A 19,936-nucleotide genomic window follows, 5' to 3' on the forward strand; every position below is an offset into this window, starting at 1 on the left:
GGGAAACCAGGACAGGAACTAGACACAGGAACCTGAAGGTAGAAACTGAAGCAGAGGCTTACTTACCCCTCGATCCTGGGCTCACATTTAGCTACCTATCTGACAGATCCCAAGGCCAGCTCCCTAGAGATGGTACCACCTCTACATCAATCAGCCCTCCTACACCAATTAGCAATTTTAAAAATGCCCCCAAAGACATGCCCAAGGTCAGTCTGATGGAGACAGCTCCTCTTTGGAGTGTCAAGAGGACAACTGAAGCCAATCGTGGCACCCCCCCCCCCATCATCCTCAGTCCCTGGGGTGCTCTCTGCCTCAGCTCTGAGTCTGGTATATTCCAGTCTCCCTGCCCGGCTTTGCCTGAGTTTGCTTAGGCAAATGTGCACTCAAAAGGGACTGTGTGCATGTCTATGTTTTAAAATATGTAAATCAAATGGGGGCTATAATTCCTGTTTGATTTCTTACTCAAACATTGCTTATGAAAACTATCCATTTGCTACATGTAAATCTAATTTATATTTCTGCATGCTGAATTCTACTCCATCACTCACCAGAAGTTTTTGTCTATCAAGGCAAGAACCTTGCCTTGCTTGAAATATCACTTTGTGAACAACTCTGTGAATTCTGTATCTACGCTGCTCTAGATGGCAGAGAAATTTCCCACAAAGAGGAATGTGCAGTCTCTGCTAGTGACCAGCTCCTCTGGGGTGTGTTTACAAGAAGGTGATTACTGAATTATAGGCTCATGAAGTTGTAATTTCTGTAAAATCTGCTATGCCACTCCCTGTCTAGTAGGGTAGTGTTCAGCAGTACTCAGAGGCCTTGCTTCGTCTTCTATTCTGTAACACTTACTTCTGGCTGACTGCATAGATTTTGCCAGGCTCGTGAGGTAAAGTGGCCTCTCAGTAGTGCCCTGTGGCATTCCTCTGTGATTGCTGGTCCTGGTGAGCATCATCTGTTCATAGGATATGCAAATTATCTATGCTTGCCTACTCTTCTGAGTGTGTGTGTGTGTGTGTGTGTGTGTACATGTGGAAGCCAGAAGTCAACCCCAGGTATTATTCTTTAGGTGCTGTACACCTTGTTTTTATTGAAACAAGGCCTTACAGTGGCTAGAACTTGCCAGTTCCGCCAGGCTGTCCCACCAGCTGCTACACTGGGATTACAATCCCTCACCCCCAAGCCCAGTGTTTTCATGTGTGCTTTGCAGATCAAACTTGGGTCCTTGTGCTTACATAGAAAGCATTTCACCAAGTTCTCACCCCAGCTCTTACTGTCCTTTTAAAAAAAATTATTTTTTTTAATCTTATTGCCAATTGCCATTAATTCTCTGCACATGCTGCTACAGATACTTCAAAGGTTTCATGCCTTGTAGCTATTTCTCAGAGTGTCATCAGCCATTTGTTACTGTCCACTTTGTCTAGGATGTCCTTCATTGGACTCAAGTATTTTTGCTTTTGATTGTTGTTGAAATTCAACCATTTGTTTCTTGAAAGCTTGTAATTAGAACTTTTACTTAAGAATTTCTCTGCCATCCAAGGGCAAACAGATATCCCAGTCTTTCCTCCTATTAGCTTTAGAGTGTTCCTTTTCTATTTTAACATTAATCCATCTTGAGGTTGTTTGTGAATTGGTCAAGATAGGACTTCGACTGTGTGTTTTTCTCCACATGAGACTTTCTCCAAAGCATAGTCCAAATAGCCTCTTGGTTACTATTCTATAGCTATGATAAAACACCATCACTAAGACAACTTATAAAGGGAGGCATTTACTTGGGGACTTGCTTATAGCTTCAAAAGGTTGGCCATTATCATCACGGCAGAGAACTTGCAGCAGACAGGCAGGCAGCAGGCAGGCAGGCAGGCAGGCAGGCAGGGCACTGAAGCAATAGTTGAGCGCTTACATCCCGATCCAGGCAAGAGGCAGAAAAGGCGAGACAGGGGCCTGCTGTGGGCTTTAGAAACCTCAAAGCCCACCCCTAGTGTCACCCCTCCTCTACCAATGCCATATTTCGTTTCATAACCCTTCCTAAACAGTTCACCAACTGGGGACCAGACATTCAAATACATGGGCCTATGAGAGCCATTCTCATTTAAACTACCACACTGTCCATCTGCCATGCTTGTCAATCTGTTTCTCACTGTTTTGTCAACCCTTTCCCTAGGGAAATAGACCAATGACAAACCCAAGCTCCATCCACCAAAGTCCAACTTGGAGAGTTAACTTCATTCACTCACAGAGTCTGGGTGAGGAATTCTGTAGATGTCTATTAATGACCCCAAAGTAGCCACACAACCACTCTGAATGCCAATGATGGGTGACTTCCCCACTGCTGCATATATGGAGTCACTCCCTTCCACTAGCCTGCCACAGACTATGAGACCATGCGCAGGCGGAGCAGAACAGAATTACATACAACTGGCTGGGCGGTCCAGGAAGGCGTGTGAGCTTCCCTGTGGCCTCTCTACCTTTTCCTCCTATGAGGGGACATCAGTGGCCAACAGCCCCAGTCTTGAATGGCTACTGCTTTTCCACGGCCACAGCTGTCCGATGAAGAAGCGTGTTGAGTCATGTCAGGACTCTGCAGCCTGAACAGCTCCTTGCTTTTCGTGTGATCTTGCTTTTGGGATTCTCCATCAGTCTATTTGTTTGTTCTGCACCTAAACCTCGCAACTGACCTCACCGTATCCTTCCTTCTCCAACGTGTCATTCACTAGTTGAATGCTCCCATTCCTGTTTTCCTTTTTCAGAGATGATTACTCAAAAGCCTTTATTACTTTCATAGAAAACTTAAAATACATTTATCCCAATCCCACAGATTCCTGCTATGACTTTTATTTTGTTATGAAATCTATAAAGTAATTTAGAGACAAATGCCACCAGAGTAATACTATATTTCCCCAATCACTTGTGTAGATCTGTTTTTTCTTTCCTTTAATAAAAAATTCTGTGTTTTATTAGTATAATGCTAAAAATTTGACACTTGTTGCCAGTATAAATAATGTCTTTTATATACAATAAAAATATCATGTATGATTACACATATGTAACTTTATGAATATCATATGCTCTATTTGAACGTCTGTGTCCTCTTCAGAGTTGTATTAAATATAAGAGAAGTCACTGGGTGGTGGTGGCGCACGCTTTTAATCCTAGCACTTGGGAGGCAGAGGCAGGCAAATTTCTGAGTTTGAGGCCAGCCTGGACTACAGAGTGAGTTCCAGGACAGCCAGGGCTATACAGAGAAACCCTGTCTCGGAAAAAGAGAGGGGGGGGTCAAGATGTGAGGGATACACCCTTTTGTCTGTAATTGTATTTAATGTATGCCATGAATACTGTAAGGTTCATTTGTGACCAGTGGTCCCAATGAAACAAATCTTTACAAAGATGAATACCTGCACATTACATTTGACCTCGGTTTCCTTAAGATGTGAGTCAATGCAGTGTATAAAAACACACTGGACCACCAAACAGGCAGCATACACCAGCTGATATGAGGCCCCCAACACATATGCAACAGAGGATTGTCAAGTGTGTCTTCAATCAAAGAAGATGCACCTAACCCTCAAGAGACTGAAGGCCCCAGGAAGTTTAGAGGTCAGGTGGGGTGGGGTGGGGGTGGGGGGTAGGGCATAGGGGTGGGAGGTTAGGACATCTTCGTGGAGATACGGGATGGGGAGGAGGTATGGGATGTGGAACAAATGGAGGGTAGAAGGGGGCAGGGGGGGGGGAATCTGGAGTATAAATAAATAAATAAAAGGTAGAGAGCTTCAGCCTGCAAGGCCATGTACTAGGGTCAGAAAACTTGCCCGTGTTTCTTCCTCTACCTTTGACTTTGAGCTAGCCCCTAATCCACCTGAGCCTCTCCTTCTCTTTCCCTAACATACAGTAACAAAACCCCAAGGAGATATGTCTTACATAGTGCTTGGCAAGGAGAACCAGTAATGGCTATTTGAATCTGAAGGCAACAGATACCCACATTAGCTACAATAAAGAGATGAACTGAAAACTCCCAACCTATCTCTAATGATTAGAAATTATAACTAAGCTAGGGATCTCAAAGACATTTGATAATGGTGCATGCAGATAGCACCTGCATTCATGAATCATGACTAAAGAGCAAGGTTCTCATCGCTGTCTCGGAACTTTCTAGAACAGTCTAAGGAACTTTATTTTCTGGGAATCTGTTCTGGGTGAAGGAGGAAGCTGATGTGGGTGGTGAGATACTCTTCCTCTGCAAAGAGATAATTTCAGCAGAATCCCAAATAGTAAAATGAAGTTAGCTGTACTGAAATGTAAACCTTATGCATATTAAAAGATGCGTGCCCTCTTATCCAAGAGAATCCATTCCAAGACCCCCCCACTCCTTCACAGCGGATGCTTGAAACCCAGATAGCATCAAATCCTATATACACTCTTTTCTCCTATAAACAAAATTAATGATGAAGAATAATTTATAAAGCACACAGATTACCAGCTAATAACAAAATAGAACCTTAAAGTGATATACTATAATAAAAGTTATTTAAATTAATAAATTGCTTATATCTAGAAATTTTCCATTCAATATTTTCCCATGACGATTGACCATGCATAACTGAAATCTTAGAAAATGAAGAGGAGATTGCTGTGACTGAAGCAAATAGGAATCACTCAGTGCCAACTTCATCCTTGTGTCTGTAATGAGGGTGCCGGAATGAAGGACCATTATAGAGTGCGGGTTTATAAGCAGTAGGAGAGCATATGGCTTGCTGTGGGAGTCTCTGAGAAGCCTTCCTGGGGTCCCACAGCTGAGACGGCAGAGGAAAGGCACTAAGATCAAGTCATGGGAGCCATGATACTAAGAAATGGGCCAAGAAGAGTCAAAACACGGGCCCTAGGGACGATGTCAAATACTTCCTCAAAAGCTGCCTTCCCGACCACGGGCAGGCATATTCTCCTTGGCCCCGGGGTCCTCTGCTTTATGGTCCTCACTGGGCTAAGAGCTGTCATCACGTATTATCCTGCTCATTCATGTTTGTGTGTGTTGGGGCTGGAAACTCTGTAAGAGCAGGAACCGACCCTGTCTTGTTCCTATACCTTCCTTGTTCCGGCATCTTCATTATAGATCAGTAGTAGGGCAGAGTGGATGTTCGATCCATGTCATGTTAGTTAACGAAGAGAGCCCAGATCTAGCAGAAATGGGGTAACAACTTGGGTTGGTCACTTTCCTCTTTGCTATGACAAAATGCCTGGAGAACTTGACTCAAAAAAAGAAGTGTTTCTTTGGGCGGACAGAGGGGAAGGCGGCCAACCACAGGGCATCTGCAGTCAGAAGCAGAGAGAGACAAACGCTCACATGCTCACTCTTGCTCAGCTTAGTTTCTGCCTCTGAATCGACTCCAGCTCGCTGAAACTTCACCTCAGTGAAGCCACTCTGGAAACTTCCTTACAGACATGCCCAAAGGTTTGTGTCCTAGGTGATTCTAAAACCTACCAGACTGACAGCTAAGAATTAAGCACCACAGGGCAGTTTCTTGTTTCTTCTCATCAAACAGTGATCTCTGTGATGGAATTAAAGTCACATTTGGAGCCTGGTATCAGACACTTTGGTGGAAGAAATAACCTCTAGGTTAAGGTCTATCTCACCCCATCTTCCTGGAACTTTATTCATAAGGCATCCCTGCCCTGCCTTAACACCCTGTGAATCCACACGTTCCTGATTAATGTTTAAATAAACTACTCCTAAGAATGGAGAGATGTAAGACTCATGGTAGTGACCTTGAATGAATGAGTCATACCTCAGGATATAAAACTCCATAAAGTTCTGTTTATTGCATGTGAAGGGAGGGCTGTGGGAAAGGGATTTATCTGAAGAAATACACAAGTGTTTTGTTCTTGTTACTGCTACCTCTCAGTTGTCATTATCATTATAATAATTATTACTGACAGGTTCTTCAAATTCTCCTATAGCCCAAGCTGACCTTGAACTCAGCACCCCCCTGCCTCATCCTCTGGGGTGCTAGGATTATAGAGTTGTGCCATTAAATCAACTTCTAGCTTTATTTATTTATTTTCACGGAGAATGAAGACTCCAGGGAGTAGAAAGGTAGAAGACGACTAATAAAATTTTTTGAAAAGAACTTTAAAAAAAAAAAAGCAATAACCCTTAAATCATCAGGCAAGCCAGTAGGGGGTGTTAAAGATAAAAATCACCACTAAGAAGTCAATGGGAATGTAGTTACAGCTATTACTGCATGCTCTCGGTTTCCCTGTAAGCGAATGAACTGACCTTTAAAAAGAAAACTGCCTTGGTTTTTGCTTTAATTCTCATTTTCTGTGTTTCTGACTTTGTTTCCAACTGCTGCTTATATAAAACAACAACAACAAAAGCCAACCTGCAGCCAACTTTGGGAGCTTGCTTCCATCCCAAGCTGAGGTGGATTTCCTGTAAGTTCAAGGCTAGCCTGGTATACAGGACGAGTTCCAGGCCAGCGTGAGCTATGTAGAGAGATCGTTTCTTAACCCCCTCCCAAAGAAACAACAACAACAAAAAAATCCAACAATACTGTTATAAATAAAAGTAAACTTTGTTAAAAAGTCTTGTATTATTACTTCTCTTATATTTTAGAAAATTCATATTATAGCCCTTGTTACAAATATATAAACTATGATGTTGTAAAAAATTAAATAGTCTTGGGCCCACAAGTCTGTATGTCTTAAGCCATATTTTATAATGACATTCAGAAATGTTCACTATTAAGTTCTTCTATTTTTAATAGCCTAGGAAACTAAAGATAGAGAATGTTTTTCATTGTACTTCATTACATTTAAAATGATTATGGGCTTCTGGGTGTAATTATGGTTGAATTTTACTTCTTCTCTTTTGTAACAGCTCCTCCACTATTTCTGAATTCTGGTCAGTAAATGTCACCCTTAAAGTTCAAAAATGTTAATAAGAATGCTGAGATAGTTTTGTGGGGGAAAAATTGTGTTTAACATATCTTTTGAGGTAGGTGGGGGATCAATTTTGCCCTTCTGTTTTAAGAGGGAACTACTGAGACGTTGGGGCAGTGTAAAACTGCTCTGCCTGTGATCACAGAGTTCATTTCAAGAGCTGGAAACTGAAAGGGAAACTGTGCTCCTGCCCTGACAGTGCAGGTCTCCCAGCCCACACTCCATGCACTGGCAGGGACAGCCTGGGTGGACACTCAGCCTCTGGAAGGACTTGGTCTTTGCCCTGACTGTACCCGCAGGAAGTCAGAGGCTGGGCTTGCTGAGGTCCCTCTATGCTTCAGCCGGGGGAAGGGAAGAACCCTGAGATGTCGTCAGCTTTCAATGGTTTGTCTGGCTAGGACAATTTCAGATACAATTGCTGTTGTATCTGCAGAAGCAGAATTCCCACGCTTCCAGATTACTAGATGCCTAACTCCAGTAACACCATGCTCCTTTCCTCTTGAGACTCCTTGAGAACAGGGTCTGTGCCTATTCTTTTTCAAAGACTCTAAAGTTAGACAAACTTTAGATATCAAGGCGTATTTACCGGGACTTCTCGTGGACACACAATGACTACTCATCAACTTTGGGAACTGGTACCCAAATGCATTCAGCCTGGGACCGTGGATACGGAAAGCAATAGTTTACTCACTGTTCATCGAATGGGGTGGGATGGGTCTGACTTTCTCCCTAGAGAACCAAAATTAACTTGTCCCTTTATTTTCTCATCCAAATTGTTTTTATTTGTTGCAGTTTTTAAACATTAAATATGATGACATCAGTTTCCTCCTCCCTTGTCATTGTTTGCATGTGGCTCTTCTAATATTTTAAGTGCCAGTGACACCTTTCCCTTTGTTATCAGTTCTTAATAAATAAAGATACAATCCTCTAAAAAGAAAGAAAAAAACAAAAAAAACAAACAAACAAAAAAAAGAAAAACATGGTTACCTGGACCCACCCATGGAAATCTGGCTTCTGCTGGGTCCCAACGGAACCTAGACATCAGTATTTCTTACTCAATCTCCTTGGACAATTCTGATGCTCAGTTGAGTTTGAGAACTACTGATTTAAACTGTGAATCTTTGCCTCTGTGACATATTTAGTATCTGTGATTTATCTGATGCCAAGTCTTTGGTCAAGAATGCAGCATCCAATTATAACACAGATCCCACGGGGAAGATCAGTTTTAGGATTTTCCATGTGGCTTCCAGAAATGTATTGCGGCGAGAAGCAAGTATTGTTGGGTATTTTATATTTCCCCAATGTCTCAATGACCCCCAAAAGAAGTTCCTGAGAGAACCTCGTTTTCTGGATGTTCACGGAGGCTGTGGGATCGCACTCTGCCACAGTCACCATGAGTCTCCTACAGTAACCCAGTCTTTTATTATTGGTGGGATGCTGTGAGAAAAAGAGCAAATAAGAACACCCAAACTGAAAGGCGATGTTGAAACAGAACAGCTACATTGCTAAGAGAGCAGTTCCTGTGTCTGGGATCCTGGGACTCATGGGTCCCTCCAGCCTCCTTCTAAACTCAGTATCTCCCCCAGAACTCCCATATTCCAAAGTAAAAAGGATTTGATTTTCTGGGCACCATGCATGGATCCCAATGTGGGAAGACAGAGTCCTAGCAGTTTCCAGACCAGAGAAGAGGCCATTCTGCATAAATGAAGAGAGAGGCAAGGCTCGCTGCAGCAGGAGCATGGCCACTTGATACTGCCCACTTGGTGAGAGCATAAAGAGACAGCAGTCTCTCCCAGACTCAAAATGAGAGTGACTAGATCAGCAGTTCTCAACCTGAGGGTCGTGACCCCTTTGGGGATCCTATAATAGACATACTGCATATCAGATATTTACATTATGATTCATAACAGTAGCAAAAATTACAGTTATGAAGTAGCAATGAATAATTTTATGGTCGGGGGTCGCCACCACATGAGGAAATGCATTAGGAAGGTGGAGAAGTACTGCTTTAGATGGGTACTGAAAAAGCCGGACTGGACAAAACTCATTCTGCAAAGGAAATTTGACGCTAAAGGACAAGACACTATGGATGAAATAATATTAAGACAGCTTTCTAAATTTAAGCAAGTGACCCTTTATTAGATTAAGAAGGGAGAGCCAAGGCTTCCAGAGCACCAGAGAGCAGCTGGCTGGCAGTTGGTACTGACCAGACCCCACTCCTCAGCTAACCCACCTTCTCCATCCCAAGCTCCAGCTTGGATGTGCCAAGCATATCCCCGTCACCATGCCACTGCCCACCGTATCCTCCTCAGAGGCTCCTGTGGGCTCCTTCTTCAAGAGAAAAGAGGCTCTGATATGGAAGGGAGCAAAGGCACCCAGCAAGGTGGGGCACCTCCCTGCAGGTGTGAGGTGGGGCCCAGGGTTCTATGCTTGTAGGGAGAATCATCTTCCAAAGAAGGAAGCAGGGAGGACTCTTGCTGAGTATGTAGATCGTGAAAGTCTCAAGCTCACGCTGCCTCCAGAGTTCTAGAATTAAAGTGATGCATAACCCTGGTCCTAGTGGCTTTGGTCCCTGAACCTAGAAACCCTGCCAAGGGTTTTTTTTTGTTTGTTTGTTTGTTTGTTTTTTTGTTTTGTTTTTTTTAACTTAGTTTTACTTTGGTGTCAAGTTGAAATGAGAAAGATGCTTTTTTGAATGCTATACAGTTGAAAACTATAGTGTTCATTTATGTATGCATTTAGATATATGCATACATAACTCCATATGTGTAACAGGGAGAGAAAGAAAGGAAGGAAGGAAGGAAGGAAGGAAGGAAGGAAGGAAGGAAGGAGGAAGAGAGGAAAGAAAGAGATGGAGAGAAAGAAAGAAAAAGAAAGAAAGAAAGAAAGAAAGAAAGAAAGAAAGAAAGAAAGAAAGAAAGAAAGAAAGAAATTTCTCAATTTTTTTTTTCTTCTAGACACAGAGCCTCTCTGTGTAGCCCTGGCCACCCTGGAACTCTCTATGTAGACCAGGCTGGCCTTGAACTCAGAGATCTGTCTGCCTCCTGTGCTTGGATTAAAGGTGTGGGCCACCACACCTGGTTCACTTTTTGTTTTGTTTCCTCTTGGTTTTCTCTTTCTGAGATTAGGGTCTGGCTATTTAGCCCATGCTGGTCTTGAGCTCACCCTGCAAACCACCCCCCACCCCAATAGATGCATCTCTCCAGAGAAACAAGGCTTTTAAGATGCACTATATGAATACCCAGGCCATCATGGAAAACTCGATTTTAAAGGATTTGGGTTTTTTTAAATTGTGTGTTTTAGATAACCCTCTGTTTTCTTTTTCTTTTGTTTAGAAGCAAAGCATTTCTGCCCTCAAAGCTGATTCTTTCCTAGTTGCTCTATGGAGAAGGAAGCTGTATGGTGGCTGGACAGGGAAAGGGCAGGGAATCTTTGCAATGCAGCATGGACTCTGTGAAGGCAGCAGGGAAGCCCTTGCATTCCTCAGCCTTATCCTGTGCTCTAGAAGGAGGTGGGGCTGGTTATTTCTGCCATAATATTCTTATTCCATAAACTCCTTAGTAAAACTTCAAACTGCCTTGTAGGAAGAGCTTCATCCGATGCAGAGGCCCTCTCCCACCTGAAAACCAGATGTTGACTACACAAACCACCTGGCTGCACCCAGTTCTGCTACAGACACTTCGAGAACAGAGGAAACAGGCTGAAACACAAGTTCTTGCTCGTGACCATCCAAGTTCCCAGAAGCCCTGCTCCTTGCTCTTCCTGCCTACACCAACCCTTCCTCTGGACATCAGCAAGGTCACTCCATGTAAATACAAGACTTTCTTGGCCCAGACAGCCCTGGCTGGGAAGCCATACATTTAGCGCGCTGGTTCCTGCGCTCTCTGAGTGTGTGGTTCTGAGGTGGGAGGGGGGAGTCTGGGCTGCCACCCCCTCATGCTGCGCCTGCTGCAGAGCTAACAGGGGTGGGCAGCTCCATGGGACATAGCAGGGTAGGGGAGACTGACCCTCCTCCAGGACTGCTCACTGCTCCCCCTATTCGAAAACAGCAGACACTCAACTCCCTGACTCTTCAAGGAGAGTGAAGTGATTTAAGTCACTTTGTGTGTCTTTGACATGGATGTCCAAACAGGAAGTCAAAGGGAACTGGCTTTCCAGTTTGGGGTTTATAAAGAGAGCATGTGACCAGGAACCAACAAGGCCAACCATTTGTGCTGTAATTCTCAACTGTCTGCAGCCAGGGAAATCTCCTGCGCATCGAGGTAACATGATATAAGGCGGCTGTCACTGCTTAGAAATTAAGGTCTCTCCACTGCCCGCGGAATGTGAGCGAGCCTGTGTTTAGAAGTCAAGGCAGGGTTTGTGCAGATACTTCCATACCTGCCAAGAGCAGCTGATGTGAACCAGGTGGCCTGCTTCAAGCAGAATTCAATTACCCAGATGGCAACTGCTTCTTAACTCAAAACTTTCACAGCGCCTTTTCTTTTTTTCCATTATGAAAAATGAGAGGGCGAAGAGAATATATTGAGTTTGAGCACTTCTGGTTTATGAGATTAGAGCCATGGGAGGGAAGTGTGTCCCTGGCCTGTGCTGGCTCCCTGCAGCTCCAGCCTGCCTGCTATGGCCTGGCTGCTGGTTCCCGGAACACAAGTGACCTGCCTGGAACCCAGCTCCCTCTTGGGTCCATTCTTAGGAGGCTAGAATAGCTTTCCCCAGCTAATTAGCAATTTTATTAGCAGATGGCATCTTCTTTTGGGGAGTGGGAATAAGGAAAGGAAAAAAGAAAATAGGTTTTAAATTGCATTTGGAGACAGTTCGACAATATCTTTCTCCCTCAGGCTGTCGGCATCAGCCCCTACAGTGAGGAGCCTGGGTTTTCAGGCTTCTTACTCTGAGAGTGTCTTGTCTGGATGGCCACTGCGACATTTTGGTGGCCTTATTCTCATGGTTCTTAACAGGTTCTCTAATAACCAACCATTCAGACAAGCAGGGTGATCCGTGCCACCTGACTTGGTGGGACCGGCGGGCTGTGTGTCAGCAGCTAAGTTGCTGGTTGGATGAGAGCTGGAGATAGGGAGGAAGAGAGAGCAGGAGTAGATTCTGCTCGCACTCTCTCCTCTTTTACATCAATGTCTGTGGACCCTCATCCTTCTTGGGCCTTACATCTCCCAGGCTGACTAGGTGTTTGGAATCAAGATAGTTCTTTAAAGTTATGGACCTGTTAGTTACTGTTCCGATCGCTACCACTGTGAGCATCACCACCGTCATCTGCGTCTCTGTCACCTCCATCAGCACCTCCATTACTTTCATTATCATCTCCATCACCACCACCACCACCACCTCCATCATTATCTCACCACTATCACTGTCTCCACCACCTCTACCTCTACTGCCATGCATGTCTGCAATCAGATATCAAACGTCAAGTTGGCAGGAACCTTTCAAGAAGGAAAACAAACGCTAAGATTCATTGCCGCAAGGAACAAATACAACTTGAGCTCTTTGGGCGATTGAAGCTAAATTATTCATTAATTTGGACTCTTCTTCCTGTTTCTATCCCCTATAATGCCAATCTTTATTGTGAGATTGGTTGCCAGGTGGCTTAAATTTTCTTTAGTCACTGCAATTGCATTAAGCGCTGGTTTCTGGCAATGCCAACAACAACAGAAAGCCTCTGGTCTATTTGGGAGTTTCATTTAACAACACGAATCAGGAAACCAGAAGAAAGGCAATGCCCTGTCTTCCCAGAAAATTGAGCCATCTTTGGGTTGGGGGGGGGGGGGGGCGTTGTATGTTAATTGATTGTGAAATGTAAGCTTCAACTCTGGTCGGTTTCTCTTCCATCCTCAGCAATTTGGAAGGCGTTGTTGGGAGGAAGTAGTGAAGAATGGGGATCATGCTGGAAATTAAGAGATCTTGTATGTGCTTTAAAATAAGACGAGCAGGCCATCGCGGGAAGTATAGGGAGGAACAGATGTCTTGAGATTCTGAATTCGACAGGGCTAGAGGAGCGTTGATAAGCAGACTGGCCGTGGAAACCTAACTCACTTTCTTTCCTGCCAAAGAAATCTTTGCAAAGTCACACCCCTTCTCAAAACCCTGCCACATCTTCCTGTGGCCTCCAGCCCCTGGGTGACTTCTAAATCCTCAACAAGTTGTTTGATGTCATTTCCCCAAGCCACCCCACCTCCTCTCCCTCCTTACCCAGACTCCAACCATTATGAAGTGATAACCCATCCTTCACAGACCAGGTTTATATTCTGAAGATTTTACCCACGTGCTGTGTTTGATTTGAGTCTCCTTGATCCTCCTGATATGCCTCTGAAGGTTCCGTCAGGGATGTTTCCTGTCCTTCTGCAGAGATGGCTGCTACTCCCCACCCTCCCCACCCCACCCCCCACCCCGTGCTCTGGCATCTTAAGATCCAGCTCCTCTCACCATGGTACTAATAGTCTCTCCAGTGTCTTTCTTTCTTGCTTCATGTTCAGTTCTTCAAGGATGGAGAGAGAATTCCTCTTGGTCTTTACACATTAACACCAGGCATTGTGTCAGGCTCTGGAATAAGCCTGGAGAGCCAGTAATAGTTACTCTGGGGGCATTTGTGGTTTTAGGTTTTGCTTTGAGGGGGTGTTGTTTTTCTATAAAATGGCTCTTATCACTACTAACTAATTCAGGAGCACCAGAGTCACGGATTGGGGAAGGCTCTTTATGAGAGAGGACATACAAGAGGGAACACATCCTGGGACTTCCTTGTAGGAGTTCATACGCGGGGGTTATCCATCACTAAAATGGCAGCCTCCTGGCTAAACAGAAGCTGTTAGGAATTGAGCTGGTTACTATTTCCGAACCTGACCTACTTTTCTGTTGCTTCTATGACTACTACAAAAGCTTCCAGACTTTTATAAATGAATCAAACTACACCAAGATGGCCTTGTATTCTCTCCTCTTAAGGTAGCTCTTTCCTAAGAAAGCGTGTGCGTTCTCCGACACCCAGCTCTGGCATCTGGCATCTCTAGAAGATGTTGCTGTCAGTAGGACCAACCTCCATACAACACTTTTGATTGGTTTTGTATAGAAGATTTTCAGGTCAAGAAACAAACCATCTGGGTCAGAGATGACACTTGCGTCTGTGTGGCTTTACCCTCCTGAAGTCAGTCGCCCGTGTTGCCTGTTCTAGACTCAGAGCTTGCCGGTGCTCAGCCTGCCTGGAGCTGCAAATCTGGATGGCTGAAGATGAAACTCTAGGAACAAAGTATTTCCAAGTCCCAGACTCATTCCTTGTTGCCACTTGATTTTTCTTTGCTGTGTATTGTAGATCTATGTAAACAATGAGTTTCTCACTGCAAGGATGTTACACTGTTTCACAGTGTTTGGGGTTGAAATGAAGGGACTAGAAGTCTTAGGTGGCAAGTGCTAAAAGGTAGCTGTCTTTTTGCTACTTTGTGGGTTCTTTTTCTTTTCCACCCTTCTCTACCCCCTTTCCATCCTTTGAATACCCTAACACTAGATAGGAGAGAAAAAAGGATACAAAGAAAAGGATGTGATTACTCCCTGATGATTAGGGGCATCTAGTTTCTTGGGGACAAGTTTGATCTTCACTGCCGTCAAGATACCTAGTATCATCTCCTTCTCCTTCTCCTTCTCCTTCTTCTTTCTCCCTGTCCTCCTCCTTCTTCTCCTCCTCCTTTTCTTCTTCTTTTCTCCTCCTTTTCCTTCTTCTTCTCCTTCTTCTTTGCACAAGACTACCTAATAAACCTTAACCAAACAACAACAAACCAACAACCAACCTCCTCTGGGATCCTAGCATTTATTTTGTTTTTTGTTTTTTGGATTTGGTTTTTTCGAGACAAGGTTTCTCTGTGTAGCTCTGGCTGTCCTGAAACTCACTCTGTAGACCAAGATGGACTCAATTTCAGAAATTCGCCTGCCTCTGCCTCCCAGAGTGCTGGGATTACAGGTGTGTGCCACCACCGCCCGGCAGTCCTAGCATTTATATACCCTCTGAAAAGTACCCAAAATTTCAAACATCATACAATCACAGAAACTATATGCCACTGGCAAAATCACAAGGCAAACCCTAGTCAGCTGTTGTAGACAATCTTAAGGAGCCCCCATATCCCACACTTGGAATTAAAATAAAAAATATTCTTATAATGCTTCTGTGTTTTTAAAGAGAACAAAATTCTCCCTATACCAGAAAACAGAATCCTGATTAGTAAATTCAGGAATCAAAGTAGAACACAGAAGAAACAGCTAAAAGACCTTTATTACTGTTTTATTTTTAAATGTTGCTCTTATTGAGAGTAAATTATTTAAGTGACAGTTTCATTAAAAGAATGGTTAGTAAAGGACCTAAAATTTAGACTCTGTTGTGGTTGGCAATAATCTATGACAGTCACCAATTTTATGCTGAACCTTCAACATTCCCAGAGGTATAACTTGAAGTCATCTATAGCCATTAGTATGTGAAGGTATACCAAAGAACTTTCAAAAGATACACCAAGGGGCTTTCAAAAGGAATTAAGAGCTCAGTAGGAAATGGAATTTGGGAGGAAAGCTTACAGGAACTGGAGTTATTTCTCTGCCAATTGGGATAGCTAGCTATGTACATGGACTGTGCTTTTAAAGTACAGTAATAGGGTTGTAAAATAACTTAGTGGGTACAGGTGCTTGCTGCCAAACTTGACAACCTAAGTTCAATCCTTGGGACCCACAAAGTGGAAAGAGAACCAACTTCTGCAAGTTGTATGTTGTGGCATGCCCTGCAGCTTAAAAAAAAAAACAAAAAACAAGTAGGTGTGATTTTTAAAATTAAAAATCAAGTAGGAAACAATGTATCTGCTGTCAAAGGTGAGACAAAGAAATGGATTTTCCTTGGAGGGGTAGAAATGAGCTAGGAAGAACTTTTCAGGCGATAAAATGGTTGGTCTGAAGGAAGGAGAGGGGCTCTCCCAGGGAGCCTGGGAGAGAGCCAAACATAAAGAGGGATGTTTCTGTGTGCTCACATGCTATCTCTAGCACAAGTAAGGCCAAGGAAAATCTCATCATCCCAAATTCCCGGCTCATTGATGGCCCAAATATTTGCTTCCTATAGAAAATGCTAATTAGCTGTGGGCTCCAAGCCATCTCCTAAAGTCCTTAATTGCAACGTTGTGTTTATTCAACTCTGCAAGTGCTCTCACTCTAAGTGCTAATGTTCTTGGCTCAGAACCCTGACTTGCATCACATTTTTCAGACATCTGCTGACTCTGTTCACAGTGATTGGGTCAATCCTTCTTAGCTGGGATCAGAAGCTGCCTCCTGGAGGCAGCCACACCTGGCAGCCCTGAGGTCTGCAAATGCTGAGTCTGAGCCCAGCCATTTAACAATGCTCCAAGCTAGCAGCTTTAAAGCATTGCTAGATTAAGAAGCAGGGAGGTCTAGTGTTCATTACTCCCTGGATCTCAGTCCGGTCATCACGAAGAGAGGAGCATGTGCATCTTTGATTTCTAAGATTTCATTCAGAAATCTCTCCTAAGAATAGCAGGGAAAATCCCTTTCAAGAAGAGACCTTCAGCCTCCTTCCTCAGAAGGTGTACTTCTTATTCCTGAGACCTCCACAATTCTATCTTAACCATGCCTTGATTTTACTTGGTTCTGGTGTTTTGTTGTTACTTTGTTTTTGTTGTTGTTGTTGTTGTTGTTTTGTTTTGTTTTGTTTTATTTTTGAGACAGGATTTCATTGTATAGCCCTGGCTGTATAGCCCTTGCTCTGTAGACCAGGCTGGCCTCAAACTCAGAGATCCACCTGCTTCTACCTTCTGAGTGCTGGGATCAAAGGCATGTGCCACCACTACCTTTACTTGGTTCTCTACCACATCTATAGCTTTGCATTTCAACAAGGCAGCGAGTCTTCCCATCACTTTTTCCATGGGGAGTAGGTTCTATGTTCATATACCAAAGATGGTTTAAGTTTCCAAATTAAAGTCACCCCATACAACACGCTTGTGCACACATATAGTCACATGCGTGCACGTGTACACATGCGAGGAAGCAGCTGTGGAGATAAAACAGTATGTTGACCTATTAGGCTTGTCTTGGTGAGTGAGTGGATGAGTGAGGAGGACCACAGCTCAGGCTTTGCTTTCTATATTTTAGTTGTTGTGTTTTCCCATTTAGATCAGAACCTATCAGTAATTAATCTTAAAGTAAGGTCTTCAGCAAGCAAAACCTCCCACACAGCGGCACTGGCACAGGAATGCACTTTCTTAAGTCTAGCTAACACTGGGTGGCCTTCGGTTGAACTAACAGGGCCTGTACTGGAGCTCTGGATTTGGAGGGTCTTTCACCAGAAATTGTGAGTTTTTTGTTGTTGTTTTTTGTTGTTGTTGTTGTTGTTTTGTCTTTTTGCATTTCGAGACAGGGTTTCTCTGTGTAGCCCTGGCTGTCCTGGAACTCACTCTGTAGACCAGGCTGGCCTCGAACTCAGAAATCTGCCTGCCTCTGCCTCCTAAGTGCTGGGATTAAAGGCGTGCGCCACCGTTGCCCAGTTCAGAATTGTAATTTTAAATTTTGCTTATAGTTCCTCTTCTCTCTAAACCCGGAGCTGATTTAATCAAGTCTGTAGATCCCTGGAAGAGATAAAAGCAGCCTTCTGCTATAAGCAACAGTTGTATAGGCAACAGTTGCTTCTAAGAAGTACTGAGAATTGTTTTATGGAAGAACTGATAACACAGTGGCTAGTTGTTTGCCTGTTTCTCCTTCCTTTACCCTCCCCCGCCCCTATTTTGCAAGCTCTACATCCTACAAAGCATTGACACTTGAAGTTGATAGTCTAGATCTAAGAAGTTAATGTTTTCCTTGCTTCTCCTAGGTATTTCCAGAGATGGAAATCGAGTTTCTCCTCTGAATCCTAAGCTTTCCCAGAGTGCTTGCTTGCTTGCTTTCCTGACACTGGTAATTATATAATAATAATAATAATAATAATAATAATAATACTTTGTTGTTTCTAATGTTAAGTTTCAGCCATCACAACGGCTGCTTAGCCACTAAAATGAGAAGCCCCGCCCTACAACTCTGCCAGGCCAAGAGTGGGATGCTACTGTACTGAGTGAGACTGATGAGCCCCTCAGGGTACCCAAGAATGCTTGCTGTAGATGATGTGGGGCTCTGCTGTTGGGAAGTGCAGAGCTGCAGAGCTTTCTTCAAACCGCTTGAGACACCTCTTTTACTAAAGATGGGTGTTCTTTCGGGTTTCAGGTTTCTCTATCATAAAAAGGAGACTCTCCAACAAACAGGTTAACACCCGCCCCCTCCCCTTTTGCAAGAAGATTTCATTCATACTGTGCTGTGAATGGATTTCTTACTGGCTTATTTATTTATTTATTTATTTACTTATTATTGATAGTCATTTGGGGTCATAAGGAAAAGGGAAATGTAAATGATGCGCGCACGCGCGCGAGTGTGTGTACACGTTCTGAAGCATTTCTCTAGTGGTGGAGTGCGAAGTGGTAAGAGGACCCCAGGACCAAGGAATCAAAGGGAAGGCCCCAATCGCTGATAGGTGTCGGCCTGGATTCTGCAGAGAGAGGAATCCCTCCGAGTCGTGCAGCTGCTGTCCAGCCTCAGCCCCTGGAGACCCCAGACGCTCCAGAAAAGCTGCCCTGAGCAATTGGGCTAGCCCCGACTGCGCCACACCCACTGTGGACCTTCTGCACCCTACTCCGCAGGCTGCTCACTCAAGTCCCCAGTGTCCTGCAGGCAGGCGTGCTCCTTAGCCCTCGAGAGACCCAGAGACTCGCGTCCGGGGCCCCGGCGCCCTCCAGCCGGGAGTCCCGGGCGAGCAACAGCAAGCACGGTCAGGGCCGGGCGGGGAGGGGTTAGAGACGGAGGCGGAGCCAGCTAGAGCCGGTGTCAGGTTGCTCCGGTAACAGTGACGTGCACGCGTGGGCGGAGCCATCACGCAGGTTGCATATTTTAGGAAGTGAGGAGGAGGCACGGGCTCGAGCTGCGGCTGGGTCTGGGGCGCGGAGCCTCGGCGGGAGGAGGCGGACACGTGGCAGCGGCGGCAGCAGTGGCGGCAGCAGCGGCGGCCTCGGTCCGGGGCGCCGGCCGTCCTCCCTCTTTCCTCCCGCGGCAGCCCTAGTTCCCGCCTCTCGGCTCCCCCGGCTCCGCTCTCCCGGCCGGGAGCTGCTCTCTTTTCTTTCTAGTCTCCAGCCACAGGACCCGGCGCGGGGCCCACAACGCCGCCACCATGGGGAAGGGGGTGAGTGTCTGGCGAGCCCGGGCCGCGGGCGGGGGCGCGGAAGGAAGCGGCTTAGAGACCGGGCTCTCGGCAATGGGGCGGGTGCTGAGCGCGGGCAGCGGCCGGGGAGGAGGAGCACCCTGGGCGGCATCCCTAAGCCGGGCGTCTGCCCTGCCCGAGCCCTCCGGTCGCCTTCACCGCGCGCCTTGCGCTTCCTTTCTCCCTCCTCCCACCGTGCCCAGGGGAAGGAGCGCTCCTCCCCTTCCCCCGGGGAGCTCCGCCAGGGCCCCCTCGCGGTGGCCGTTCTCGCCACGGCCCGGCGCCGGCGAGGGCAGCCTCCGGGTCGAGACTCCTTTCTCCTGGAGGCGCTGGGGCTCGGCCAGCTCCCCGCAGAGGAGACCGCCCTCCCCCAAAGGAAAAAAAAAACTAATTTCCCCTTCGGCCGAACCAGCCCAGCGAAGCTGGTGCCAGAAAGGGTGTGACTTCACAGCCCAAAGATAGCCTTTAAGGTATACTTTTGAGAGCTTTAAAATGGGCCACTGTCCGCAACAGGATGTGCGTTTGGTAACTGGTGTTGTCGTCTTAAAGGTGGGGAGGGGTGTGTAGATTTATGTCAGGGCACGATTCTTAAAAGGGGCCAGGCTGAGCCTCCAGGGGCGCACGGTCCTGTCAATCTAACAAAGGACTGGAGCCTGGGCATTTGGCGGTGTTAGAAAAGCCATGCGGGTTTCCTGCACTGCCGTCTCACCCAAGAGCGGTTCCCGAAGAGAATGAAAGATC

General features: G+C 45.4%; 1 protein-coding gene across 1 annotated transcript in view; it reads left to right on the forward strand.

Moving 5' to 3' along the window:
- The first annotated feature begins 18,890 nt into the window (after positions 1–18,890).
- The window catches only part of Atp1a1 (ATPase Na+/K+ transporting subunit alpha 1), a 28,822-nt gene continuing 27,776 nt past the window's right edge, over positions 18,891–19,936 (forward strand). The window contains exon 1 of the mRNA XM_052179629.1: positions 18,891–19,177. Coding sequence (XP_052035589.1) covers positions 19,166–19,177 — 12 coding nt within the window. The 5' untranslated portion in view covers positions 18,891–19,165. The remainder of the gene's footprint in view (positions 19,178–19,936) is intronic.

Source organism: Apodemus sylvaticus, chromosome 4 (genome assembly GCF_947179515.1).
Source record: "Apodemus sylvaticus chromosome 4, mApoSyl1.1, whole genome shotgun sequence".
Taxonomy (NCBI): Eukaryota; Metazoa; Chordata; class Mammalia; order Rodentia; family Muridae; genus Apodemus; species Apodemus sylvaticus.